Source organism: Prionailurus bengalensis, chromosome C1, assembly GCF_016509475.1.
Source record: "Prionailurus bengalensis isolate Pbe53 chromosome C1, Fcat_Pben_1.1_paternal_pri, whole genome shotgun sequence".
Classification (NCBI taxonomy): domain Eukaryota; kingdom Metazoa; phylum Chordata; class Mammalia; order Carnivora; family Felidae; genus Prionailurus; species Prionailurus bengalensis.
Window position 1 is genome coordinate 56,547,712 of NC_057345.1, and position 23,948 is coordinate 56,571,659.

The 23,948-nt window shown below is 40.3% G+C and overlaps 1 protein-coding gene across 4 annotated transcripts in view; it reads right to left on the reverse strand.

Moving 5' to 3' along the window:
* The window catches only part of WLS (Wnt ligand secretion mediator), a 101,638-nt gene that overhangs the window by 41,534 nt on the left and 36,156 nt on the right, over positions 1-23,948 (reverse strand). For all 4 annotated transcript variants that reach the window (XR_006296603.1, XR_006296602.1, XM_043575233.1 and 1 more), the window contains exon 2: positions 16,903-17,175. Coding sequence is in view for 2 of the 4 variants with exons in the window: in XM_043575233.1 (XP_043431168.1) it covers positions 16,903-17,175 (273 nt within the window). In the remaining 2 variants the exon portion in view is untranslated. The remainder of the gene's footprint in view (positions 1-16,902; positions 17,176-23,948) is intronic.

A 23,948-nucleotide genomic window follows, 5' to 3' on the forward strand; every position in this document is an offset into this window, starting at 1 on the left:
GGAGGTAGTGTCTCCTCCCCATGTCTGTCTAAATTATAATATGGAGCTGCATAAATATTCTGCCTGAAAGGGCTAGTGGGGGCAAAGGAGGAAACAAGATGTAACGTCAGGGGCTAGAAACCAAAGAATTTCTCTGAGTTTAACGATTAGCAAAGCAATAAAAGGGTTGGCCTTTGAGGTCTATATCCCAAGTGTGTAGGGATAAGGGAATAGGTGGGATTACTTGCAAGAGATTCCAGAGAAGAAAACCTGTACAGCACTCACTGAGATACGACACTCGACCAAAGACATGTCATGTCTTTGGTAATCTACTCAAGCCTCCTTTGCCAAGTTGGAAAGGAAGTTCATGAGGAACTGAGAACCCATAATACCTGGTGCTGCCAAGAGGGAATCAATAGACCTCTGAAACCCCTAATGCTAGGTAGACCATTCCATCCAATTCATTTTTTCCTTCCACCAAATATTTTTAAGCACCTGCTAGTTTCCATGCACAATAGTGGGGGATAAAAAAAAAAAAAAAAGGACAGGGGCGCCTGGGTGGCGCAGTCGGTTAAGCGTCCGACTTCAGCCAGGTCACGATCTTGCGGTCCATGAGTTCGAGCCCTGCGTCGGGCTCTGGGCTGATGGCTCAGAGCCTGGAGCCTGTTTCCGATTCTGTGTCTCCCTCTCTCTCTGCCCCTCCCCCGTTCATGCTCTGTCTCTCTCTGTCCCAAAAATAAATAAACGTTGAAAAAAAAATTTAAAAAAAAAAGGACATAAAATGTGAAGTTTGCTCTTAATTGTTTACAGTAGCGTAGGGAAGCCAGGCATAAACACAAATAAGTATAATCACATGTGGTTAGTACTACATTAGAATATAAAGTATACCGTCAGTACAAAGATGTCAAGAGTGCTGGCTAGGGGGTCAAAGAATATAGCACAGAATACATAATCTTCTGGATCACCTCATCCATAAGAGGTGATGTTTAACTGTAACTTACAGGATGAGTAAGAGTTCATTAGGTAATGAAGAGAAAGATTTACAGGCAGAGGGAACTGCATGAATAAAAAGCCATGGAAGCACAAACAGTATCATGAAGTCAGAGAAATTGAGAAATCAACTAATTCAATATGGCAGAGAATGGGAGTGGAGAGAATGGGCAAGGCGGGCAAGCAGGAAGGGTCTGATGACAAAGGGAAGAAGCTTGCTCTGAATGCTGTAGCATTTTGTTTAGAAAGACGTTTACGCAAAGAGGCCCCGCAGCTGTGTGAGAGGGTGGGGACATTAGCATAGAGAGATCTAGAGAAAACTCAGGCCCACTGCACTGACACAGCTCTCAGCATACTTAAGATTACCTAATCTCGTAGAAACTATCACCAGAAGAACCATCCCTGTTTTCCAAGTAATCTGAATTCAACAATGAACCGATCTTTGCCTAAGAATGCTTGAGAAATCAGAACCATTCAAGCTGGCAAGTGTTAAAACACTGGAAAGCAAACATGGCAATAGCTCTTTCCCATTTGACCATAATCAACATAAATGCGGAGAGAAAACAAACTTGACAGCCAAGGGAGCAAAACACACAGTGGGCTTCTTTGCTTTCTCCCCAGGACACTGTCAACGTACACAGCATTTAGAATAGCTGATTTGATGGTTACAGAAATCTACCTGCCTCTTCCTCTCGCCCCCACCCCTTCTCTCTGCCCCCACCCCTTCTCTCCGAAAGCAATTAGAGAAGAGAGCTTCATTCACACTGAATCTAAAAATAGATGGCAGAGTTCACAGACTGACAGCTGCATTCTCATACAGTAACCAGGAAAGGAAAGGGATAGCTAATTTAACTTAACAACTTCCAAAACAAACAGGGCAGAAGTAGTCCAGGATAAAGAGAAAACACAAAGGTCAGCTCTTCAAAGAGCTGGAAGAGGAATGGGGTCACTTGGTGGCAGTTTATTAGTCCTCCCCAAATCCTGATGAAATCAGCTAAGTATTTTGCCCAGATCTGCCTAGAGTCCTTCAGACAAGAGCTCTGGCAGACAAAGCTGCTACAGGAATCCAAGCAAGATCAGGCAGAAGGGCCAAGACTTGCCCTCTTAACTTCTCCATGCATCACCTGGACACCCACAAGCTGAGTAAGTCACTACATTTTCTGGATAAGATAAATGAACACATTCCCCACTCCTACCACCACATCTAAATCATACTGCCTAGCCTGGGGCAGAGAAAAAAAAAGTTATCCAAGAAATTCACAAGGATCGTTAAGAGGGAAAAACCAGGTGTCTAAAAGGAGTGACCCTTTCTTTTCCTCTTCTGGGTCCTAAAATGTTTTAGTTTCTCTCCTCATTCTGGCCTCCCCAGGGAGGGGATTATGGTTTCGCTTCAAAGAAACAAGGGAATGCCTGTGGGCGGGAAGCAGATTCTCTGCAGCACCGGCTCTCAGGGGGGCTCCCAGCCAGCTAAATGTCGGAGCACTGTACCCCAGCATTCCCCTGCCGCACTGCCTCCATTGCCCTGGTGACTAAGCTGTTTCAACAGCTGTGTTATTGCTGGATTCAGGCCAGTGTTCTTCACACAGAGGATTTGTGTGGGGAATTCAGGATTTGGGGCTCTATTTGCAGATGAGGGCCTACCCTTGATCAATCAGCAAGGGCCTTCCCCAGACTCAGGCTCCAAACAGCAATGAGACGATATTGGGCTGCCTGCCACCCAGCCTTCCAGAAGATGGACAGACTCCTTACAGCACAAAGTGGGGGAGGGGGGGAGAGAAGGTGATGTGTCCGTGACAGGGAGAGAGAAAGAGAAAGAAGGAAGCAAAATCAAAACCACCCTTGGTTGAGCCCCAGAAGACCTCCACTGCCCCTCCCTCAATATAAGACACCTGCAGGAACATGCGCCTTTTTCTTCTCTTTCCCTCCTGATATCTCCCTCAGTCTCTCCTTTGAAATAACTTCTCTTGCCCTTCAGGTGTTGTTGGCACCCCCTTTGCCTCTACAACACAAAGTCTGGGCAGCCCATGGCCTCCCTGCCTCTCATCACATCACTTATACTCATTTATGTTCCTATCACCTCTTGAGGCAAGCCGGGCCTGCTGACTTGTTCCCTCACTACCCCAACCTCTAGGTTCTTTGCTCAGCAGGCAGGCACTCCTTTACTAACTGCTGAACAAACCACCAAAGTCCTTTGCACAGAGGGGTGACCCTTATTTCCTGTGGGGGGGGGGGCGACAATTTTCATTTCTAGTCCATTCCAGGATGTACCTAAGAGCCCTATATTAACCTGCTCTCTCTCCTAAGTTCTCATCAAGAGGAACTAGGCTATATTTTCTGATATTGAAGAGACCATAGAAATGGGAGTTTTTGTATAAAGAAGGTATTGTATTTTTAATTTTTTAATGTTTATTTATTTTTGAGAGAGAGAGGGACAGACAGAGACAGAGCATGAGAGGCAGAGGGGCAGAGAGAGAAGGAGACACAGAATCTGAAGCAAGCTCCAGGCTCTGAGCTGTCAGCACAGAGCCCGACATGGGGCCCGAACTCACAGAGTGCAAGATCATGACCTCAGCTGAAGTCAGAGGCTTAACTGACTGAGCCACCCAGGTGCCCCAAGAAGGTATCGTATTTTCAAAAGAAATAAAACAACGATTTTTAAAAGCTCCAACTTTTGAGTGACTACTCCATGCAGACATATTCAGATGTGTAAACATTTTCAGACACATACATGCCAGCCTGACACAGATGATTGATTATCTGCTGTCTCAACACGAGGAAAATGAGGCCTGTGATCATACTGCTAGAGCGGGAGAGAGGCAAACTATGAACTCAAGTGTGCCTGACTCCACAGCTCAAGTTGTTTGCCATTATGTCACAGATCAGTTGAGTTAGGAGCCCTGTTTCTTGGTCTAGGTAAAGCCACTTAATAGCTGCACCATTTGAGTATTTTATGCATCGTATTCTTTCATTAATTACCGAAGTTGGATCAAACTAAGGTCCATCTAGTTCTAACATTTCACGAATGTAGAAATCTAACACACCACCAGCTGCTGAGCTGCATTCTGCACTTGCGGCATTGTGGCAAAAACAAAGAACAATAAAACAATCCCTGCCCTCAGGCCACTTGTAAAGGCGTTAGAGTGACAAGGGATAAAAACTCCAGTCTGACGAATGTAAGAGTTAAACAGTAGCAAATACAAAAATCCCAGAGTACACGGCAGTACTCGAGAAACAACCATCATAACTATAAAAGGACAATAGTACATTTCAACAGTGTTTGTCTCCCCTCACCCCAAAATATCTTTTTGCTGCCAGCAGGACTAGCCAGCTAGCAGAAGGGATTCCGTCTGTTTCACGGGAAAGCTTTGTTTCTGACAAGTTTCGTAAAGGAAAAAGTAGGCTAGAACAAGCTTTTTATTTCCAACCCACCTTTTCTTCGTTCCCATGAATGAGGAGGGGATACAAATGAAGGCAGGCAGCCAGGGAGAAAAATAATATGGCTGGTGGTTCCTGACCTCTTGGATTCCTGCCGTCAGAGAAGCCCGAGAGGCAACATTTAATTGTGGAAAAACCAGCCTTGCTCTTCTCTTATCTTTTTCCTCTGTGACTTAAACCCACAATTACTGGCAACCCCTAGATTCCGAGTCACTCAGCTGGTGGTGGCAGCGATGGCTGTGTCTGTAGCTGAAAAGCAAAAGGGGAGTCAGATTTTACCTGCCTCCGAAGGCAGCCAGCCTCGAGCGAGCAGCCCTAACCCAGCTTTACGACTTCTCCCATTAAAAAGTTCACAGATGCCCTCCCGTCGGGAATACCACCGTGTGAGAAGTCCAAATGGAAAAAAAAAAAAAGAAATGCGATTTCCAGCTGCTGCATAATACAAAGAACAAGCTACAAATCTCAAATCCTGAATTCCACATTTTATTTCAGCACTGGATACGTGATTTTAAATTCCTTTTCTTAAGGATCAAACTCCAAATTTCTTTGCCTGGCCATCAATGCAACTCACTAACTGCCCCCTCAGTCTTTTAGGAGCTTATCTTTTCTCTCCAATATGAATTCTTCTCCAGGCTAACAAATGGGCTCTCTGTCCTTCACATACATGTTCTTTCACAGCATTTCATGGTGGGAAAATAGGGATCTTGGCCCTGACTTCCTCACCTATTAACGAGGTGACCCTGGAGAAGTCACTGCCATAGTTTAAGTCTGCAGAGCTTTGAGAGGTTGTGTCCCACACACTTCTACTCTCATCTTAAATTATTATCCTATTCCAAAACATTTTAATTTATATGTTAACACATGTTTACAGTCAAATGTAATTAAACCATGCCTTGTGGGCATATTCTCCTAAGGATGCTGAAAATTTCCCACATCTTCTATTTTAGGGTGTTCTCCAATTGCTTAAGTACTGATCAACATGTAACTTGAAACTCATGGGGTCCACCAATATCATGAAGTTGGAGCTCTTACCTAAAGATTCATGGATAACCTCTGGGGGTTCAGTTGAAACATGAATACAAGATGTCTCAATAGGACTTATGCACATTTTTCTCTGAAGGTCAAGGTCCTTGATCCAAAGTTAAGAACCACTGTCCTGAAGTAATGAAAGGCCTACTGCCAGCAACCACGCAGGTCCTTGTATTGCACACTCAGCCCTGCTATCTTCCTTTCTGGGCTTCTACGTTCTCTCCAGAACTCACATGCCTTTCTGCTTGAGTCCAAGAATAATAAGAACTCAACTTTACTGAGCATTGACCATGTACCAAGCACTTACTATGTAAAAGCTGCGTAAGTATTATGCTAGTTTCATCCTTAAAACAATCTTATAAGGGTGGCACTACAATTACACACCTCTATTTTATAGATGAAGAAAATGAAGTACAAGGAAGTTCATTAACTTATCAAAGGTGTCACAAAACTTATAAGTGTCAGGTCAAGAATTTAGCCCAAACACTCTGGTTTCCTAGAACAAAATTCAGCTACTCTTGGACTGTTTCTTTGCCATCATATATTAGTCACAAATTTCAACATCTCCTTGAAGATTCCACCCTTCAGGACTTGGTTAAAAAATTACCTTCTCAGTTAAGTTAATCATTTCCCCTTCTTTGTTTATGGAATACTCTAGGCACTTAGCACTGAACACATTGGTGTAATTTTTAATTTCTTTCTCTCTGCACTAGACTGAGCTCCTAATTAGTTATTTTGAGTACATCTTGAGTATTTACACAGCCTGGGGCTATGCTAAGTATGGAGACAAAAAGATGAACAAGATACAGTCCCTGCCTTCAAAATTCAGTCTTGCAGGATAGAGAGAAGTAACAAAGAAGGGCCATGAGGTTTTTTGAAACTGTAGTATAAAGGATAAGGACTTATCTTTGTATCTTAAATCCTAAGTCCAAAAAATGCCAGCACGTAGTAGAAGCCCAATAAATGACCACTCAATGAATGAAGGAAGTTGGGAAGAGGGACTCAGAAGCCGGACTGTTGAATTAAAAGATCGACCTTCCTTTTATGAAAACTCTTTGAGGTTATTTATACACTGACTCACCTAAAAACTGCTTCCTGTGTTGGTGTCTATGATACATTTTTTAATGTCAGACTAAAAATACACTTCCAGTACACCAACCCTGTCTGCCTACCCAAGGACTAGAAATGAACGCAAGGTAAACACATAACAAAATAAAATACTAGAAAACTCACTCATGTCAACACTAAGCTCACCCACTAGCAGAGGGGCATCTTCAAAAATGGTTCATACTTGAGGGTCTGTGAAGTCACCTATTTATAATGCTGAAGGGATACTCATAAGATTTTTATAAAGCAAAAGAATCTTAAGTGAGTCATGGACTAGCAGCAAAAGAGAGCTGGAGTGATAGGACCTCAGGAGTCATCTGGTATAATTTCCTGTTCAGAACAGGGAGATGCTCCATAGCACTACAGACAGACTGGGGGTGGGGTCAAGGCACTGTACTCCAGAGATCATTTTTGCTTATAACCCCTCTATTTCTCAGCTGTAAGACTCTGAATATGTCAATTTCCTCACTCTGCCAGAGGGACCTGTTGATATGATCAGATGAAATAAAAGTAAAGTTGTCTTGATCAGAGAGGATTCGGTTGCAGGTAGCAGGATTTCACCCGCACTAGGTAGAAAGAAATCAGCTGGAAGGAGCCTGGGTGGCTCAGTCAGTTAAGCATCCGACTTTGGCTCAGGTCATGATCTCACAGTTTGTGGGTTCGAGCACCGCATCGGGCTCAGTGCTGACAGCTCAGAGTGTGGAGCCTGCTTTGGATTCTGTGTTTCCCTCTCTCTCTGCCCCTCCCCAGCTCTCTCTCTCTCTCTATCTCTCTCTCAAAAATAAATAAACATTAAAAAATTTAAAAAAAGAAAAGAAATCAGCTGGATGGAGACAAGGGTATCTCAAGAAATTTGAGGGCAGAAAGTACTACCAAACCTGAGGGACTAGAACCAGGAATAAAGTCATCTTTTGTAGTCAATTGTAATTACACCCCATAGACCTTCACCTCCACTTGTCTCTTTACACCTGGTTTTCCCACTCTGTGGCTTCTCCATACATGTGGTGAATGATGGTTGCCCAGGGAGCCCTCAGGGCTTCTCATTTAGATGCCAGTAAAGGTCGGCCTAGAAACACTGAATCCCAATGTTGCACAAGAGAGAATCTGATCGCTCTCCTTAGGTCGAGGGCCCATCCTAACCCAATCAGCTGCGGCTGGGGGGCTGGTCGTGTGGCACCACACGTTTTGACACCACACTTAGCTGGTGTGGTGGAAGCCCGCACTCTGAGGGACAGGAAATATGCTAGTTCTGCAAGAAAATGGTATGAAGCCAAAGCGAATGGCTGGCCACAAAGACAACCATCAGCACCACCCAGTGCAAAGTATCACTGTGGTCACCATTACGATTCTCTCCACTCCAACAAGCTTTTGCTTGATTACTACCAGTGTTAAGCTGCTCCATACTTCAAGAGACAACTTCAACTGTGTGGCAGCAACTTTTTTTTTAAGATGCTGGATTTGAATATTTTGAATATTTACACATTTAAATTTAAATATTTAAATTAAAATAAATAAAAATTTCAATATTTTCAATCTTCCCCCAAACCTTACCTGTAAAGAAGATATAACCTTCTTTGTTAGGTTACGTCTGAACTTCCCTTATGGCCATAATATGAATAACAGGTAAGGCAGGAAAGACAGACTCCTTGAACAATTATTTTAGGAAATAACCTCGACCAGAAAAATTTAAAAACCAGAACCTCTTCTTGCTCTAAAGAATTACTACTACCTCTCCAACTAACACTATTAGTACTAATTTACTAAAGCAAAAGAGGAACTGGAACCATATCTAGCCTCAGTGTGGAGACAACAGGTAGATATTATGGGAATTTTTTTTTTTCAAATGTAGAGTCCCTGGCACTTTTGCAAGTAGAATTCTGCTTTGTTGAACAGAGGATTTTCCTTCCCCCATCTAACTTATTTTTGTTTTGAAAACCAAATCCAGAAAATCGTTTTTCTTTATATTTTCTTAAGTTAACCAAAATTGAAGTATGATTCTGGGGAAAACAACCTCACATTAGCTATGTGATGACTGACTGGCATTTAAATACTGACAAGAATACCCAAAGTCAGAAGAGAGGTTAAAAAAAAAAAAGAAAAAAAACCCAAACACCTTATACATAGTGGGGGTGCCATCAAGGAATCTGTTGCTGCTAGCTGCTTTGCTATTCACATTCTTCACTGATGTCACCAGGATTTATTTTAGTAACCAGGATATACTTGTTATGGATGCAAAGAGAATCTCCTCGTTTATATTCTAAACTCAGAGCAGGAAATCAGACACGTGGGTGATCTGCAGCTGTGGTACTATAAACAGATTCTAGACTGCACTACATTCGCTGAACTACAGATTGGGAGATCTAAGAGAGAAAAATAGAAAATGCACCATCTTAGAAAGACCAGTGCAACTTCTGTCCAAGAATATTTGGGTGCTGTTTGGTAGAAGGCTCACTGACCTGTATAAGTTGTGTACTTGTTGCTGTGTACCATCCACCTACCTACATGGTTGATGTACAACTAGGAGATCCTGCTTTGTATTCAGCCAGCTATGCTACAGTGGGCAAGTATCTCAGGGTGTAAGGTTTCTTCGTCCAGTAAATTAAAAGATTAGTCCTTTAACATTTCTGGGACAAGTACCCAACTTGAAAACTTGACAAAAGCCACAAACCCTCTTAGTCTAAAAATAGATACAATAAATATGACTGGAATTTTACACAGAATACCAGGGGGCTTCCCTGGCCCTTGAAGTCCACCCATAAGGCTTCTTTGTTGAAGATTACTAGACTAGCAGCATTTTATATTCCTTGCAGTGCTCAAAGTCTGCAATCACACAGCTGAGGTTTAATAACAATTACTATAAATTATTGAAACCATAGATGAGTATGTTTTGTTATGACTAGAAACTAACCTGATACAATCTACTTTCCAATGTTAAATTGACCCGCAAGCCAATGGATAACCGGAAGGAAATAGGAGGGACTGGATATACCAAACTATAAACATTAATTTAAAAATCATGGGAAGGTTTTAGAGGAGCCCAATTCTGTTTCTAGGCTGTATTTCTTCTCTTGGATATACATAACACAAAACCTTTGAGCCAGATAATGGAGATCCAGAGAGTTTATAGTGATGCTATCCAAGTAATGAGCTTACCAATAATCACACCCGAATAAAACAAAGTCACAGGTTCCCATGTTCCTGCCAATATAAACCTGTTCACAATGGTTAATTCCAAAGTTGTGGCTGAAGAGAGTCCCTCAAAGGGAAAGATAATCCATAAATGAAAGCAAACAAACACGATGTTCCTAATCTCTACTGTTCTGGTTAATCAACAAAATATATTCTTCTCCCGTGATTTTAGTTTCTTTCTATCCTAAGTCAGTAGGTAAGGCTGATTCATACTAGATAATTCTAGGTTCTTGCCTTGGTTTTAAGGGGGCACAGAACTCCACATGAAGAAAGCCAACTGGTCACATAAGCTCATCTCAAATATTGACAACCTCCCTATCTTTTACCCACCTCCTCAAGCCCCACCACATTTAAGTCTCCTGGATCTTTTTGATGTATTTTGAGCTTTTTCAGTTTATCTTTTTTGGGGAGGAGAGGGCAGAGGGAAAATCTGAAGTCACTTTTGTTCACACTGACTCTGAGTAAGGTAGGTAAAGAAATATAAAAAGTAACTGAAAAAATATTGATGACACCAGCCTATAATAAAAATTATCCAATCAGAAATGTTTCTTAAAAACAGAGACTGTCACATGGTCATGACTCAAATACGGTCTCTTTTTGAAAGTAATGGGAGGGTAGAATTACATTTCTTCTCAGTAGTTGCTTCAACATATTTTGTTAAAAAAGACTATCTGATAAAGCACGGAACTCCAGCCGCATGAATACCATTTTACCAATGGCCTGGTTCCATCCATCATTAGCAGTTGTAGTTCTATGGCATATGGAATCCTCTCCCCCATTAAGCTCTCTTTGTGGAATCTTCCCGAAAGGCATCTGGAAACCTAGACTTAAGAACCAAGATCCTTGCTAATGGCTAAGAATGAGTTCACAGACTTTCTTCCTCCTATAAATTCACCCCTAATCATTCTGGATAACATGACTGTTTTTTACAGTCAACAGATTGTTCTTTTATTCTAATTGTCTTTGTGTGTGGTGTCTATCTAACATTCCATAACAGGTGTACAAATGGAAGTGCACAGTCACTTTGTAAAAAGTGAAGCAGAACTCTCAGCTATTGAACTTGAAAACTGGGTAATATTATCATTCTAATTATTTTTTTGACTAGAAATATGTTTTTATAGAAATGTTTTCAGTTTGAGAGAAGAAAAATCACTTGTCAGTTACAGAAATAATTCCATCATTTCATGCAGTCATTTACAGTAATGAAACAAGCAAATAAAACTTAACACTCGATCGCAGTGGCTCAAGGCAAGACAATGACTTCATTACCTAAGAACAGAAGAGATGTGCTGGCTTTTCTTAACACACAGCATTTACCATTATTTCTTCAGTGTAAGGAATTTTCAAACCCCTTAAAATTCTAGATTTAGTACTCGACACAGATCAATCTATCTTAAGGCTCTCTGCCAATGAATCTCGGTGCTTCTACTTCAACAGCCTGTAGATTTGAAAGCGTGGTAGATGCATGTCAAAAAAAAAAGTTTCTTTGATCTCTGCACCCAGGTTCCTCAAAAGAAGCCCCACGGAGAGTCTGAGGTTATGCTAAGTATGTGACTTGCAGTTGTAATCAGTAGAGTGAAATTCCTTTTAACAAGTGGGCACCATTTTAGCCAATCCAAACCTGTCTTTCACAAATGCATACATAAATCGAGTGACTGATAATACACTTTAAAAAGAATGAGATACACCCACTTTAGAGGATGTTTTCAAATAACAGAATTTGGTGTCACAGAAAATCTAAGCCCATCACACAGATAAGCATTCATTTTTTGCAGTGATTAACCATATATCCAGATACCAGATGTTTCACCTGACTTTTCTCGGACACCCTTTTGTATACTCATACTCTCTCCATTTCCTCTATGTGGTAAAAACTGAAGTCCTGTGTCCCTTACAACTCTACAGAAGCACCATGTTTGTGCCCTGACAAACAGGTTAATTCCAAGGCTTTGAAAGGTTCAGAAAAAAGTTAGCAACAACTCAATCACAGATTTTTGACAGATAGGTCTGCTAGGAATTTGTCATTGGTATTTCACTGAAAGGTCAATTATTCCTGTTTCCAAGCATCTATAGGTCTCTAGATTCCCTTGAATGGGACTCCCCTCCCCAGCTCTTACAGCGTATTGGGTTTTCTTTTTGATTTTTTTTCTTTAATCTTTATTTTTGAGACAGAGGGAGACAGAGTGAGAGCGGGGGAGGACAGAGAGAGAGGGAGACACAGAATCCAAAGCAGGCTCCAGGTTCCGAGCTGACAGCATAGAGCCTGATGCGGAGCTTGAACTCACAAACCATGAGATCAGGACCTGAGCCAAAGTCCCACTGAGCCACCCAGGCGCCCCCAGCCTGTTGTTTTAAAACTATCACCACTTCAAAGCTGAACCGCCTTCTGCTTTCCATACTTATCACTGAAGGACAATTGTAGGTTGTAAAATGTTTATGTTTAAAAGGTGAAAAATAGGGGTTCTGTTTAAAGTTGCTTTTTCAAACATGGATTACCTTTTTTACGTAAGGTACATAGACTATCTTCTTTGTCAATAATCAAATATAATATACATTCTCTAACCACTTTTGTCACTATAAATTTCCCTAGAATGTCATCACTCCCCCACCCCGAAGGCATCAATCTGATGAATCTTAGAACTGATTACGTAATGACAAGCTTTTAAAGAGTAAGTCAAGGGGCGCCTGGGTGGCGCAGTCGGTTAAGCGTCCGACTTCAGCCAGGTCACGATCTCGCGGTCCGTGAGTTCGAGCCCCGCGTCGGGCTCTGGGCTGATGGCTCAGAGCCTGGAGCCTGTTTCCGATTCTGTGTCTCCTTCTCTCTCTGCCCCTCCCCCGTTCATGCTCTCTCTCTGTCCCAAAAATAAATAAACGTTGAAAAAAAAAAATTAAAAAAAAAAAAAAGAGTAAGTCAATATTTTCCAGTTTCTGAGGGTTTGTCAAGATCTCAAATTCTAGCTAAAACCAGTATCACCTTAAATGGAAAAGTCTGAAAAGAATATACATTTAGTATCAAATGACTAAAAGTCATTTAAAATATATAATTCTTAGGGCATCTGGGTGGCTTAGTTGGTTGAATGTCTGACTCTTGATTTCAGCTCAGGTCATGATACCACGGTCATGGGATAGAACCCCTCATCGGGCTCCATGCTGAGTGTGGAACCTGCTTAAGATATTCATATTCTCTCTTTCTCTCCCCGCACCCCCCCCCCACACTCCCTCTTCCCCAGTGGTGTTCTCCCTTTCAAATTAAAATACAATACATAATTCTTAGATTATTTTATCTGCTCAAAGACTCTTCAAAGGTATGTTTATTAGAGAAAAATTTTACATATCAAATAGGTAAAATCTCTTATTTGAAATCTGGAACTCATTTCATCGACTGCCTAAGAAAGTTTAAAGAAAAAAACAGAATTGGTCCTGACTTCTCCTTACATTTGAGGTAATATTGTTACAGCTGAATCTCTGATAAGCAGGAAGCCATTCACATATAATAGGATCCTATTTACCACACCCCTGATCCCTTCTTTCTTGTCCTACTGCTTCTGCCAGAAAGGCATCCAAACTAATGATAAAATATAAAAAGTAGACAGCAGTCTCATGTGTTAACATAGGATCAGAGGAAAACATAGACCTCCAGCGTCTTATAAATATTATTAAAATTAAAAATCTCTCTATAAGCAGACAAGTAATCACTATTTAATTGATGCCTTCCTCAGTGTCTGTAAACAAAGGTATAGAGAATAAATGTAGGGAAAAAATATTCCCACAAACCTAACATGTAACCTTCTCGTATTAAAGTTAACAGCTCTCACCTATAGCTACTGCCCCAAAAAAGTATTTTATTGACCTGGTTTTCTTGATGGCTCTACAGTGTCAGTTACTTCATACATTCATTGAAGGAGCTGTTAGTTGCTGATCTTAATTTTTTAGTCTGCCCCCATCAGGTATGGGCCCTCATGTAACAAGAAATTTAACAATTTTTTTAAGATAAGAATCTTTAGTACAATCTTTTTTCTAGATGAAGATAAAATATGTTTTGGAGGCAGAATACATACTTGAGAGAGAAAAAAAACAGAAGACGTTGAAATTCATTTACATATAGAAATGTTTAAGTTAAAGCCTCACCACTGAAGGCATTTTTAATATTTAGGATTAATATTTGCTGGGAAGTAATTCATTTGTGAAGTTGTTAACATATATATAATAGGTTCTGAACACCAAATAGGGTGTGTGTGTGTGTGTGTGTGTGTGTGTGTGTGTACGCGCGTGTGTGTGGGTATTGGGAGTGGGTACTCCCATATCCAACAATTCTCTGACACCAGCAGAGTGTCCTACAACACAACTCAATTCTGACACTATCTAACTGGAGATGGCACCTAATCCCAAAGGGTAAGGGCTCAGTTCCACAGGGCACCTTCCACTTTACATGCCAATCTCAGGCCCAGGGTGCTACCTGTACTTCTGACCAACTGGCTATAAAATTAGAGGTTCCCACAAAACCCTACTTGGGTTTAATCTGCTAGAGCAGTTCAAAGAATTCAGAAAACCCATTAACTCACTAGATTACCAATTTATTACAAAGGATATGAATCAACAGCCGATCAGAGTTACATGGGGCAAGGTCCCTAGTGAAATTCCTTCTTGGGGGCGCCTGGGTGTCTCAGTGGGTTGAGTGTCCTACTTTGGTTCAGGTCATGATCTCATGGTTCATGAGTTCAAGTCCCGGTGCAGAGCTCGCTTCAGATTCTCTGTCTCTGTCTGCTCCTCCCAATCGCTCTCGAAAATAAACAAACATTAAAAAGGAAGGAAGGAAGGAAGGAAGGAAGGAAGGAAGGAAGGAAGGAAGGAATTCCTTGTTTCCTCATAAAGCTTGGGGCCCAGCAGGGTAGCATAGGAGGTGTTCTGGTTTCCCAACCTGGGAGCTCTCTGAAATCCCTTTCTTTGGGGTTTTTATGGAGGTCTCATTACATAGGCATGACTCATTAAATCTTTGGCTATTTGTGATTGAGTCGACCTCCAGCTCCTCTCCCCTCCCTGAAAATCAAGAGTTTTCATGCTTGGTTCCCCTGGCAACCAGCCCCCACCCTTAGTGCTTTCCAAAAGTCACCACAGTATATAAGCCCAGTTGTGGTGGAAAGGGGCTTGTTATGAACAAGACACCCATTTCACCTTTATGGATTGATGCGCCTAATATTATAACAAAAGATGCTCCCATTGTTCTTATCACTCAGGAAATTCCAAGGGTTGTGGGAACTGTAAGCCAGGAACTGGATAAAGACCAAATATATATGAGAAGTATATTTTGGTGATCTGAATGACCAAATACACATTTCTTACAAATCACAGTGTCACAACATTGCATATTCCTCTCATTGTAGCACATATCTTTCTTTTTGGTAAGTCAAATGTTTCCCAAACACTGTCTTTCCCAACTCCTTAAAAGAACATGTTCTTGTTCAGTCTTGTATCGTTAGTACTTAGTGTTTAACATAACGGTTGGGACATAATGAAGTTTGAATGAGTGAATGAGTACATGTGTTACACAAACAATGAAGAAGGCAAATAGGTAAGAGAATGTGAACATGTGAAATACAAAATACACCACGGAATGCTTCAGGCTGTGCAAATCTGGACCTTCATATCAGCCATTCCTTCTAGCTTGAATGTTCTTTTATTTGTCCCCACCCTCACCCCCAACTCCTCATCTAGGTTTTCACTCTTTGACACTCACTTTAAATATCTATTTGCTCACTTCTACACACACACACGCACGTACATACACACATGTACGTGTGTGCCAAGGCAGTCTTCCCTTTCCACGTTCTAAAGACTTTTCTTTGTATTTCCACAGCCTCCTGTGCACACCGTGGTTGCAGCCCCTAGCACATCATACTAGAATGATTGTTTATTTGCTCATCATTGCCACTTGACTATAAACCCCTTAAAGGACAGTGTCTTCATCTGTATCCGTATCCATATGTCTAGCCATCAGCACAATGCCTAGTGGTAGTAGGCACTCCACAACAGTTTGAAATAATGGGTAAGAGACTGAATGAATGGAAGAGGCTCTCCATTCTGGAAAGTCATCTTAGCATATCTTTTTGTTCCCAATAAGAGGCCAATCAAGCACATGTATTGGTAACTCCTGTAGAAAATGAAATTAATGATTAAATATTGAGATTATTGCCTATACAGGAAAATAAGAATTGGAAACAGTGATGCTTTAATCCATGGACATGCCTCAGGCAGAGAGGACTCCAACACACCTTTTCCTCTTTCCATCTCACCCTGGATCCTGTGTCAGTAAAAAATGTTTTCTTCCTAGGGGCACCTGGGTGGCTCAGTTGCTTGAGCACCCGACTTCGGCTCAGGTCATGATCTCAAGGTTTGTGAGTTTAAGCCCCAGCATCGGATCCTCTGTCCCCTCCCTCTCTGCATCTCCCTCACTTGCACGCTCTCTCTCTCTCTCTCAAAAATAAATAAAACATTAAAAAAAAGTGTTTTCTTCCTTCTCAACCTAAGTTTCCCTACATTGTTCTCAGATGCCACACATAGATCTGTCTTCCAGAAATCATCCAGTAATCTCCTACTCATGCAATGTGTATATGTCTCATGTGCTCAGAATCTTGAACCACAACTGAGTAAGCTAAACACACATACACACGCACACAACAAACAAAAAACCAAACAAACAAAACCCTAGTTTTATGGGAAAATGGGTGCTCATGGGTTGACATTCCCATTTTGACAGGGATCTTGACTAACATGATGGCTTTACTCAACATGGGACCTTTAAGAAATCCTCAAATGTCTCTGCTGGGATGAGTTCCTTCTTAACACTAGAAAGGTGAGAAAGCTTGGCGTTTAGGGCAAGACTTTGAAGCCAAGCTGCATGGGTTTGAATCCTAGCCCTTCCACTCTTTCACCTGACCTTAAGCAACCTCACTGATGCCCAAGGTTTCTATCTGCAAAATGAAATAAGACTTATCTCACAAAATTGCTAGGAATATGAAACGGATTAGTAAAAGTAGGATATTCAGAAGAGTGCCTAGCAAGTAGTCAGTAATTTTCTGCTATTAATATTTTCATTTTCTGTTATTAGAACTGGCTCCGAAAGAACCTGAAGGGAAAAATGTCCAAAGTAGTAAAGGGATAAGAGAGAACACTTACTGATTTGGTTGTTCAGCTTGAATGCAATGTCCAGCTGCAGGATAAACAGCATGAATTGGAACCAAGGACTCATCTCCATGGAGGGAAGGGGAATGTGGACAGAAAACACAATGTCATTGGCTTCAATTTCCCTTGGAATTGCTTCCTCGATGTCTCGGATCTTGTCGCATTGGTTGGGTCCCCAAGGCATTAACCATTTTGTCTTGTGATGGTTTTTACGGACATCCACACATTTCACCGACATGTAGGACACTGCCGTCGTGGGCCCTGGAGCTGAAAAGAAAATGTTTTCTGCTTTAAAAAAATCATCCACTGAAGTGCTAATTTTTTGGCTAACATTTGTCCCCAATTTTTATATCGCCTTCTATAATTGGGATCAGTAATATCTAGGGATCCCCCAAATCCAGGTGAGGATCCTTCAGTGACCTCCACAGGTGTCATAAAGTATCTCTAAGAGCCTTCCCATTATGTCTTCAATCACCATCACTTTTATTGAAAGAATGTATTTGTAACCACTTTGGTTCCGTTACTTCCTTACTCCAAACAAATGTCACAAAAATCAACTGTGCTTCAGTTCCCACAGGCCTCAGGGCTTGGAGGGTTCTGGGACTTCACAGAGCACAGTGTCTGAAGTCAGAAGTCCTGCGTCTGAAGCCTGGTTGAACAACTTACTGTCAGTTCATCTTGGGTAAATTGGTTAAATCTAGTGGTTTCAGGACACTCATCTGAGAAACAAGATGGTTAGTTTCTAAGATTGACCAAGACAGTAGGTTTCTAAGATTCTCCTTAGTTCTAACCCTGCTTTTGATCGAGAGAGAGAACTATGTTGACCTCAGGCCCTCACTTAGTATGGTACCTATCAGAGGTAGAAACTGAAACACTGACTGCTACTTCAGAGATATATAAAAGCTATGCTTTTGATCTGTGCATTTCAATAGACATCATCACACCTGAACTACGTAACATTAAAAAAAAAAAAAACACTGTTTTGTGATTGTAAAACAGTTAGGTGATTATAAAAGAAAATCTGTAAAATACAGAAACCTTAAAGTTCAAAACAACATTCACCCAAAATCCCACTAGAGGGAAGTAACACTGTTGGAAAAATATCAAAACACTGTCTTTTCTATGAGTGTGTAATTAGATAAAAAATTACAAACGAATTATATGACTTTAAAATACATACATATTAACATATATTTCTATAAAACAGGATCAAAACATACATAGGTTTGTAGCTTTTTATTTTCATTCACTTAAAGAAGCAGAGTAGTTCAGTGGTGAGTACCACCAGCTCCAGGCCAACCTGCCTGGTGCCCCATCCTGATTCCCTAATTCCTACCTGTGTCACCACTCATTCACACTAAGAAATTTTTGGGTGAATTACTAAAGCTCTCTATGTGTATTTTTTCATCTCTTAAATGGCAATAACAATAGTATGTACTTCTGGGGCACTTGGGTGGCTCAGTCGGTTGGGTGTCCGACTTCAGCTCAGGTCACCATCTTGCAGTCTGTGAGTTCAAGCCCTGCGTCAGGCTCTGTGTTGACAGCTCAGAGCCCGGAGCCTGTTTTGGAGTCTGTGTCTCCCTCTCTCTCTGCCCCTTCCCTGCTCATGCTCTGTCTGTCTGTCTCTCTCTCTCTCTCTCTCTCTCTCTCTGTCAAAAATAAATAAACATTAAAAAAATGTTTTTAAAAGCAATAATATGTGCTTCTGTGAGTCACTGTATACATTAAAGGAGTTATATGTACTGTGAACAGTGTTTGAGCACATGAAAAGTACAAAAATTAGCTATTACATTTTTATATGATTAAAAATTTTCAACCAGTGTTTGCAAAATAATCAGTCACATGATAACACCAAATTTAATTTCTCAAAATCCCCCTCGCTTATAAAGGTTGTCTATAAATAATTATTTGCCTAATATTTTTTGCTAGTAACTTACCTTAACTTTCCCATCTGCTGTCTAAATTTGTTTATGGCATACTTAAATCTAGAGAAGTTCCAGATTTTATGTAGAATGTCTGTTTTGCTTTTTCTCATGATTTTGTGCTTAGACTTTCTTTATATCCAAATTCAATGAACAGCCACCTTTATTAATTTCTAGTTTTTTTTTTTACAATTTCTTTTTTTCTTAAATATTTAAATAGTTGGTCCATATGAAATTTGTTTTGATGTAAAAGATGAAGTGAGGTTCTAAGTTTTATTTTTTCTAAATATTTAAATTATTCTTTACTGAACAGACTCTCCTTTCTTGTTGATTTAGGATACTGCCTTTATCTCATGTAAACCAAATAGATGTTTTTGGGAAATCTGCTCTATTTCATGTATTGGACTGTCACATCATGGCTCAATACAACATTGTTTTGAATCCAATAAAATGATGGTTTGTATTAGTATCTGGTAGGGTAAGTCCCCTCCACAAATCCATTCAAGTTTATCCTTTTTATACTTTCGCTGGGATTTGACTAAAATTGCATTAAATCTACAAATGAATGTGGACAGAACTGGCATCCTTTCTCAACATTTAGTTTTCCTATCCAAGAACAACGATTGCTTCTCCATTAACTAGAGTTCATGTTTATATTTCTTTGAAAATTTTCACAGTTTTCATCATGTGGGTCCTGGTATTACAATATATTTTTAAAATGTATTTATAAAACTTATCTCTGGAAATGAGCAGGGAAAGGAAAACATTATAAATTATGCAAGTTTAAACATCTAATTCTGTGCATATTATAATTGGCATACTGTACTTTCAGACCTTTTAGGAGCAGAAATCATTTCTTTTGTAATAGAGATCAGATAACACCTAGAGAAATATGTAAAGCAAGAGGAAAGTCACTTAGGAGGCAAAAGGTACATTATTAATATTTGCCCTGCTTCTAATGCTCAAATACACATTTTTCTATCCCTAAATATCTGTCCTAATGGTAAATTTTGAGTAGTAAAATGTTATGTTTGCAGAGAGTTGGGGCAATGTCTACTAAAACTTACCCAGAAACACAGCACAACTGAACTCTAGCTGAAAGTCTTTCAGTACACCACAGAAGCACCACAAATCCATGCAAGGGAAGGTTTTCTTTGAAACCCAAAGCTGTGGGGCGCCTGGGTGGCTCAGTCGGTTAAGCGTCCGACTTCAGCTCAGGTCACGATCTCGCGGTCCGTGAGTTCGAGCCCCAAGTTGGTCTCTGGGCTGATGGCTCAGAGCCTGGAGCCTGCTTCCGATTCTGTGTCTCCCTCTCTCTCTGCCCCTCCCCCGTTCATGCTCTGTCTCTCTCTGTCTCAAAAAATAAAAACGTTAAAAAATAAAATAAAAAATAAAACCCAAAGCTGTATCACGAAGACATTTTACATGTAATCCACATAAAGTCAGACTTCTAGCTTATTAGAAATATGAATCAATCAAACTTTGGTTATGCTGACTCAGCCAAATAGCCCTCTGACATTAGAAAAACTAAATGGCACATTTAACTGAATGCTTTTTAATGTGGCTGGAGAAATAGACAGGGAGACAAAAGTCATGAATTCTATTTTTGGCTAACATACTCAAACTGACTATTTGCTGCAGAAAATAGTTACTACATTTTAAAACTTCGATTCTTCTAAAATGAACCTAACCTTTTTTAATTTCTTCCCTCCCCCCCCCCACTTTGAAAAACAAGTCTCTCCCTCCTTAGACCAAAATGAAAAATAACTAGCTGAGTTCCTCAGCTAAGCTCCAAAACCACATTCCAAACTTAATAACAGAGAAGCTGAACACTTTACGGGCACAAAGGCTGCATTTTTAATGGACAGAGTGAACGCCTGCCTTTGTAGCAGCCTGAATTATTTTCATTCTTTCATTAGTCTAGTGTATCTTGCATAGAGAAAAAAAATCCCAGGAATACTAATATTTTCATATATCTCATGGCAATGAACTTGGAGAAGCCTCAAGTGCATCTCAAGTTATACTATGGGAATCACAAATATTTTTCTACACATGAATAAATAAATAAATTTTGAGACTAATCTCTAGTCTCAAAAACCTTTTACATACCTTAAATACCTAAAGATAATTCAACATCTTCAATTTTTCCAGTAGTGCTCAAAACACAAAATATTTGTATTGTTTGAGAAAGTAAAAAAGACATTCTGATATTCAAACATGGACAGTTCATGTTCTCGCAATAATATATTTAAAACTTAGGACAATCTCCTACAACAGTTAAAAGTGAATTCCCAGGTGTTTCTTTAGGTAGAAAGCCTATCAGAGAACTAAAAACAAAGATAATACCTAATAGAAAGTGTTTTCACTAGCTACAGACAAAATTGTGACTACATGCATCATAAAACAGTGTCTAAAATTTTAAAAAAGTTTACTTTCTGTCTTTAAATAAAATAAAAAGAAGTATGAAGGATATTACTGTAAGAGAAAAGAATAAAATGGAAGATGTTGAAATTATCTGCAACCTTTGAAGAAGCCACAATCAACTAACAGGTATATGTAATGAAGGCCCTACTTAGTCACTAGCATGGTTTAAGGATTAATAGAGTTTGTATATTTAAGAAGGGGCTGGATGGATTCAGGTCAACAAACTGAGTCATGTTTGCTCAGGTGAAAGCTAAAAATAACCACTCCTCAGTATTCCTAGGATAGTAATGCAATATCACCCAGCTGCCTCAGCACACATTATAAATGTCCCCTCTACCCATCCATAGCATTTACTTGGGGAGAAAAAAAATGGGCCAAAAGCTACTTTAACATCAGGGCAATTTAGTAGTCAGAGCAATCTGGCCAAAAGTGAATTTGCCCAGGCACTGTGGATTGGTTAACTCGTGGTAGCTTAAGACCGCATTTAGATCATGCAAAGAAGTCATAAAACCACAAGTTATTCATTGAAAACTCTGACCTGTTTTGAGTTCAGCTCCGTTTACTATGTCAAACATGGGCCATTTTTTCTTTCCTTATCTGGACTTCAACTGCCAGTATTTTTGGCCTCCTCCACCTCTCTGCTACAGTACAGGAGTTGTGAAATGTGATACTATATGACATTTAATTTTAAAGGGATATGAAATCAATAAGACTTCTAACTCGAGGTGGTGAAAAACTGCACAAACTCATCTTGAAGCTTCTTTGAAAATTCAGTGGTTCTTCAATTAAACATAAATTACAAAGGTTCATACTACATTCACCAAATATGTCTTAAGTACCTACTTTGCACTAGGTACTCTTCGATGCTACAGTGAACCCAATAGACATCAGCTTTCTAGCCATGTGAAATGTACAAATGATGGGGTTAATGGGCAATAAATAATTCACAGTGAAAAGTAATTATAATTTCAGATGCTACATTTATCCTGACATTACCTGAGAAAGGGCAACAGAAAGATACTTGGGAGGTAAGAGAAATGAATTCGCTAGAATGAGGTAAAAATTCCAGTCATCATTACAACATAACCTTGAGTAAAAATGTAAGTGAACAATGACTAAACCTGTACTCCTTTTGGAACAATATTCATTGACTCCAGCCAGCTTCCTGTTATAGCATCTCAAATGGCTGTCCAGTTTACAAATTACCATCTAGCCAACCACTACCGCTATCATGCTCAAAGTTGAGTCAACATCAAATCATTAGCCCCTACTCCCTCCAGAACCTGTCATTAAAGAGTTGGACAGAGATACAAGACTTAGTTGGCTCCTAGAAAAGTTAAAATAAAATTAAAACAACATGCTAACATGACACATGGTCTCCGTTTAAGCCAGCACAGACTATTTCTTTCTTTGCTTTATTACAAGTAAAGAAGGTTCCTTTAGCAATTATCTAGGAATATCATTATTATGCGGGCATTGTGCTACCTAAAGATAGAGTCAAATGACAGTCCCAGACCCCGAGTTGCTCACAGTTGAGTGTGGGAGGCTGAGAAGTTGGCAGAGAAGTACATCCTGATTGAAACTTGCTCGGACAGAGGTTTGCGCAGGATGCACCAGCAGTAAAGAGGGGTGGGGTTGGCGGTACTACTTCAGGAGGCCTGGACTTAGCCTTGAAAGAGAGCACGTGTCAGTTGGCCAGAGGGAAAAGGGGGACAGCCGAGTGGGGAAGACACTGAAGAAGAGCTTGTGCCAGATCACAGGATATCTAGCATATCATAGTAAGTTCTGCAGGTGTCTGAGTTTGAGTATTAAAATTTATAAAAAGATCATTTGATAGTTGAAAATGTAGCATCAGCCTAACTTTGTGTGCTTCCTCTAATTAGCGGCATCCTTCTACTAGGGTGCTTCGGCTTCTGCTCCCTACCAGCTCTGCTCCACTCTACAGAGCGATGTAAGGAAGAATAAAGAAAGATCCACAAATAACAGAGAGTTTGCATTTAGGGGGCTCTTTCTTTCTGAGACACCATCTCTGTCCTGTAGGTAGCCACGAGGCTAGCCACGAACTCTCCTGGAAAGAAAAGGAGGAGGGTGGTGGGGAGGGAATGGAGAAGGTCTGCCTTCTATCCTGGCAACTGGGCCTTCCAGGAGCCCCTTTGAAGTCTAGATCACCTAAACCAGAGGAAGAATATATTCCTGCAACAAAGGTGATATTTAAAGATTAATCTGCTTTGGGCTATAAGGGGAAGCAATGTGCAGAACAGACCAGTTAAAAGGGTAAGTCATGGGGCACCTGGGTGGCACAGTCGGTTAAGCATCTGACTGTTGATCTCAATTCAGGTCATGCTCTCACAGTTCATGAGTTTGAGCCTTGCATTGGGCTCTGGGCTGATGGTGCAGAGCCTTCTTGGGATTCTGTCTCTCCTTCTCTGTGCCCCTTCCCCACTTGTTCTCTCTCAGGCTCTCTCTCAAAATAAGTAAATAAACTTAAAAAAAAGAAAGAAAGAAAGAAAACTGCATGTAAAAACAAGGTAAGTTATCTTTATGAACATTAATAATCAGAACTCCTCAGTTTGAAAAAGTAATGATTTTAGGTAAAAATGGCCAAATGTATTTAAGAAATATTTCAGAGAATTTTACTTTCACCATAGCAATTAGCTGACAGAAATGAAAACAGAACTATACACCCTGATTTAA